Source organism: Athene noctua, chromosome 3 (genome assembly GCF_965140245.1).
Source record: "Athene noctua chromosome 3, bAthNoc1.hap1.1, whole genome shotgun sequence".
NCBI classification, from domain to species: domain Eukaryota; kingdom Metazoa; phylum Chordata; class Aves; order Strigiformes; family Strigidae; genus Athene; species Athene noctua.
Genome location: NC_134039.1, coordinates 10,332,825 through 10,338,824, shown reverse-complemented (window position 1 = coordinate 10,338,824; position 6,000 = coordinate 10,332,825). Strand labels below are relative to the sequence as shown.

The 6,000-nt window shown below is 36.9% G+C and overlaps 1 protein-coding gene across 2 annotated transcripts in view; it reads right to left on the bottom strand.

The window, feature by feature from the left end:
* Nucleotides 1–1,195: 1,195 nt before the first annotated feature.
* SLC41A2 (solute carrier family 41 member 2) overlaps nucleotides 1,196–6,000 on the bottom strand; it is a 57,823-nt gene continuing 53,018 nt past the window's right edge. For both annotated transcript variants that reach the window (XM_074901942.1, XM_074901944.1), the window contains exon 11: nucleotides 1,196–3,151. In XM_074901942.1, coding sequence (XP_074758043.1) covers nucleotides 2,966–3,151 — 186 coding nt within the window. In that variant the 3' untranslated portion in view covers nucleotides 1,196–2,965. The remainder of the gene's footprint in view (nucleotides 3,152–6,000) is intronic.

Below are 6,000 nucleotides of genomic sequence, written 5' to 3'. Positions count from 1 at the left end.
AGAATATTTGGTAACATTTCTCACCCACACATACAGTGAAGTAATTGACTATTACTGGAATGTGTTTAAAAAAATCAAGTCAGTGGAATACTGTGGCGAGGTTGACTTGATTAGATTTAAAATTGGTGTAGGGAGTACAGCTTTGAGTGGATGATGGCTTTCTCTGGTATCCAAGTACTCTTTCATGTCTTCTCCCATATTATCCTCATGGCTGGAATAATATTCTCCCTGAAACTTGGTGGTAAGAGGTTTTTACCTTTGTAACACCAGGTAGCAGAGTTAGCAAACCCTTTTAAAAAATATTTTTTTTAAACGCCCCTTCCACATAGGAATCAAATCCCTTTCCACATCAGATTATTTATTCCTTGCTCTTCCAGATGTCAAGGTTTTCTCTGCTTTATCAATGTCATACTTCTTTCCCCACTCAAACTCCTCTTTAACCATATCTTACTAAAAGCATTCTTTTTCTCACTTCCACCATTCCCCAAAGTATCTTTTTTTTCCACTTCTTCCCCAACTCCTTTCAACACCAGTTATATTTTTCTTCCCTTCCTGAAAAACAATTTTGGCTGTGCCTTTTTATTCTTTTCTCCAAATAACTTCCTTCTGTTTGCTCCTGCCTCTCATAATGAATGCTGTGTGAAAGTTTGCACCTTTTTCTTTCCCACGATATGGATTTTGCTCTCTCAACCATGCAATGAACTTTCCCCCTCTTGAAGTACCAAATTTTCCCATTACACTTCTCCATCACTTCTTGTCTCCATGCCCAGATTATTCCCGTCTGTCAACATGTTTATCTTTTTCAAATTTCACTGAATTTGTCCCATTTAACATTTCTTCCCCAATTCCACAACCTAAACACTTACCCATTTGTCAGCAGACTGTACCAACAGTTGTTGCTTATTTACTGGGAAAATATTTAATACACTAAAGATATTGTCAGGACTAAATATTACAACACTCTCACACATCTGATAAGCACAGATTACAAGTATCTGAAGAAATTTTAATTTTTAAGAATTCTGCAATTCATCTAAAAAAGACCTTAAACTCCAGTAACTCTAATGAGTGCTTGAAATGGCACTTAATTGATTCAGATGGAAGTTCTATCAGAATAAAAAACAATTGACATCTACATCTGTACCAAATATAAACCATTATTGAAAAAAAGAATTAAAAAATGAGTTACATCTAGTCCATTTTAAACAATTTAATTTGAGTATTTCCCACAATGCTACATACAAGAAACTATTTTAAATAACATTAATACAAACTAAGAAAAGTAAGAGAACCTGAAGTGAGAAAGATTTCATCTTTCTCTCACATAATAAGACATAATACATATGATTCATTCAAACAACTATATTATCATAACTGTAAAAAAAAAAGCTTAAACAAAAGTGTTTAAATGAGGGAGCTAAAAGTCAGGCATCTAAATCCATGTGTAGGCACTGAATAGCTGGTTTAATTTTCAGAATTGAAAATGCTTTTAACTTCCACAGAGTTTAAGGTGACTGACACCTATAAGACCTATTAAGTCCCATTAACACTTATCCACATAATTTAATTCATCTGAGTAGGTCCATCAAATTAAAATGGAGGATTTATATGCATAAATCACATGACTAATGTTTACAGCATTACAACATATGTTGATATACAGATTTAGTTGTCTAATTTAACTTTCAAAATTTAAAACTTTCAATCACAACATTTAAAATATGAGTTGTTATTTAGTTATGCATTTGGGATGTATGCTATAATCTTTAAAAACATATGCTGTGAGGAACTCCCACCAGATTTTAAAACAGAGCAATTAGTACATTTTTCCAAAGTGGCAACTAGAGTCCTCATGATCAATGTATTATTCAAAATATTGAGGTATACAAGTAAGAAAAGTCATTCAGAAGCAGTCATTTTCCTTATTGACCAAATTACTTCCATCGTAGAAATGGATGACATAGAAAGCTCTGGAATTTTATCAGCTTATGTAACTTCCTAAGTGCCTAAAAAAGAAACATAATTTTTTGTACCCCAGGTTTTCATCAGGGATTAGTATTTACATTGGAATCAACACCTCTAAATACTTCATTAAAATCAGGATACTGGCCATCACAACACCATTCATATCAGTTAGTTAAACATCTTCTCAGTTGCAAAATGAAAATACACTTTCCAGCACAAGGAGTTTTAATCATTCATCCATTACTATTGATCAGGTCCATCTCATATTATTTCACTGTACTATGCCCTTGTTCTAATAAATCACAACCGCAAAATAATTAGGTTACTCTTTTTAGCACAAAGTGCTTTTCAGGTGTCTAATTTTATAAAAGCTGATGGTCATATTAGTATACATAAAATAAAGTGACAGAATGTTTAGACAATCGGGGTTCAAATCACCCTAACAGTTATTATTGATACCAAGTCTGCAATGGTCAGAGAGCTACAGCACTGAAATTTCAAGAAAAGAACATATCATCAACTAATCAGGTAAAGTCTATGAAACTGTATTCATCTGAGGTCTACTAACCACTTCTGTGGTAAAATGAATATATATACCCACTTTGAAGACAAGGCAAGCCACTGATTGGGTCTTATCCTCTTCTTCATCACCAGTGAATGAGCAATTGGATTGTTCTGGTTTGCGATACAGGTAAGGAATTGTTCTTTTAAAAGATCAGATCTTTTAAAAATTTAAAACTTGATAGCGGATTGATCTGCCCTTCATTGATGTTTTCAACTAGCAGCAATCCACATTGGTTTCAGAGTAAAGGTCTCCACTATCCTCCTAGTTCCACCCTATTTTTTAGAAACCAAACCAAACTAAAATCTTTAAGGCTGTTTTATATCTGTGTCAACTTGATTTACTTATACCAAGTGGAACAATCACTTTGAGGACCTTCAAGTGGAATGATTGGTCTTGTCAATATTCCAGAAAAAGTCATTGCATCCATTGCAATAATTAGTCTCCAACATCGCCATCTCTGTCACCTATGAGCCACAGAAAATGAAAACCTATAGCTAATAAGGCAGTTCCAAGCAGATCTCCCAGTGCAGTAAGATATGGGATAGAAAAACTGTCAGGATCTTTTCCTTTTTTCCAGAAGTGGTGCACCATCCAGTCAGCGATCCATAACAGAGTAAACACCTACAAAACATCAAACAAACTAAATCTGTATTATTATCACTTAAGTTATATTGAAAGAAAGTCAACAGCCAACATTATTGTCTCCTTAGTACTTAGCACGACTGTATACAACTGCTTTTGAAAAATATTTTCCAAAAATAGTTTTTTAAAACACTCCCCACAGCCAGAAACAGGGACACTAAGCCAACTTCTCTCAGTCAATCACATGCACAGATTGAAAGAACATATTGAATCACTGATAGCATTCTTCACTCAGTCTATGCTTGAGGACTTCTGAAAAGGGAAGAAAATGCAAAAATTTCAACAAAACATGTGACTGTACTTCTCACACAAGACATCATTCTGTACAGAGAGAGCTAAGTGGGGCTTTGAGATCATTCAGAACCAGCTGATGTTGTCTTAGATGAAAACAGTCAACACAGGCATAACTCCTGTTTCCACAGATCTAGAACTGAGCTGAAATCAGATGTGATATAAAGAATACCGGGTCAGATTAAGAACAGTTTAATCTAGGCTGTATGAACCGCAGAAAATGGCCTAGAAGCTACTTTTATGCATGAAATACCAGCTTCAGACCTTCTGTAATAAGGCACACCTGCAATATATATTACGAAATTGTCACTTCAGGCTGAATTTGTGCCAAAGTAATAGATTTCATTTCCAACTGTGAATATCTGAACATTCGAGAAGTTTGATCTTAATACCAAAGGTATGCCTCATCATTAATCCAGTTTTAGAAAAGAATTCTTTTAAAGTTGCACAGCTGTATGATAAGAGATTATGGTTCAGTGGAATCATGTGGTGTGGCATGGCACGAGAAAGGACCACTAACTGAGCTTCCATTTTTTCTTGTCTCTTCTAAGGAGCTGCTTAAAATGAAATAAACCCTTTATTTTATGCATTTTTAGTTAATCAGATCTTCAGGAAGGGTAAACTTAAGACAGTTACTACCATAATTTATTTTTTTAAAGTCTATGTACATTTATAAGAATATGCAGTATCAAAAGTAGTAAAAGGTAGAAAATTCATATTTTATTTAGTAATTACCGGTATCAAAAGCATCTTTATAAATGTATGAACTCATTTACTGCAATACTGATAGGATGGTTGCAAGACACTTCTCTACAATACAAAACACAGTAAAATGAATGTCGTCTTAAAAATTGAGTAAGTGTTGAAAAAGTTTCTCAACTAAACTTTGCTTTGCAAAAGTGTAAGTTAAAATACAATCCTGAATTTCTAATTGAAAAAAGGGGAGAAGTATTTGCTTAATGAAAAATGCATGGCTTATTTATATAAACGTATCTTCTGAAAAGGGAACTCTGTAGTCTAAGCTAATTATGCAAGTCCTAGGTGTGCTGACTGGAATCCAAACAAATATATTTAAAACAGATGTTTTCTTTGGAAGACTATCAGATTCTTTGAGTCAGCTCCTTCTAACAGAGACAAAAAGAGGCCTGTTTGTAAGAGATAGTGTACATTAACGTCTCCTACAGGATGTACACAGAAGACTCTGCAGTGTACCACATCAACAACAGGTATGCATGTTCTATTAGAATATGAAGGCATTTGTTCCAAGAATAATTTATAATGCATTTATATGACACGCCAATTAGACATAGTATACACTGTTCAGTTTAAAAGACAGTATGCACTTTTGGCATTTAAAAATCATGACATGAAAACCTTTATTTTTTCTGTATATTTTCCACCCTAAAATAACTTAGACTATTGTGAAAAAGGGGTAGTTTGGAAATTTTGTGAGCCTTCTCAACTTACAGGTACCTAACACATAATATAAATTATAACAAATCTGGCTTCTCTAAGCAATAGGAAAAAAGTTATAGCATATTATATTAACCGAGGCTTATGAAAGAATACAAAATTTAACAACTTTGTTGGTGATGTGGACAGTGGGATCGAGTGCACCCTCAGCAAATTTGCCAACAACACCAAGCTGTGTGATGTGGTCGACACACTGGAGGGAGGGGATGTGCCATCCAGAGGGACCTGGACAGGCTGGAGAGGTGGGACGTGCAAACCTGATGAAGTTCAACAAGGCCAAGTGCAAGGTCCTGCATGTGGGTCTGGGCAATCCCAAGCACAGATGCGGGCTGGGTGGTGAGTGGATTGAGAGCAGCCCTGCGGAGAGAGATTTGGGGGTGTTGGCTGATAAGAAGCTTGACTTGACCCAGCAATGTGCATCTGCAGCCCAGAAATCCAACTGTATCCTGGCTGCATCAAGAGCAGCGTGGCCAGCAAGTTGAGGGAGGTGATTCTCCCCCTCTGCTCCACTCTCATGAGACTCCACCTGCAGTGCTGTGTCCAGCTCTGGGGCCCCCAACATAAGAAGGACATGGACATGCTTGAGTGGGTCCAGAAGATGATCATGAAGATGATCAGGGGCTGGAGCACCCCCCCTGTGAGGACAGGCTGAGAGAGTTGGGGTTGTTTCAGCCTGGAGAAGAGAAGGCTCTGGGGAGACCTTATAGCGGCCTTCCAGTACTTAAAGGGGCTGCAGGAAAGATGGGGAAGGACTCTTTATCAGGGGGTGTAGGGATAGGACGAGCGATAAGGATTTTCAACTGAAAGAGAGTAGATTTAGATTAGATATGAGAAAGAAATTCTTCACAATGAGGGTAGTGAGACACTGGCCCAGGTTGCCCAGAGCAGCTGTGGCTGCCCCCTCCCTGGCAGTGTTCAAGGCCAGGTTGGATGGAGCTCTGGGCAACCTGGGCTAGTGGAAGGTGTCCCTGCCCATGGCAGGAGGGTTGGGACTAGATGATCTTTAAGGTCCCTTCCAACACGAACCATTTAATGATTCTATGATTCTAGGATATGATGGAAGT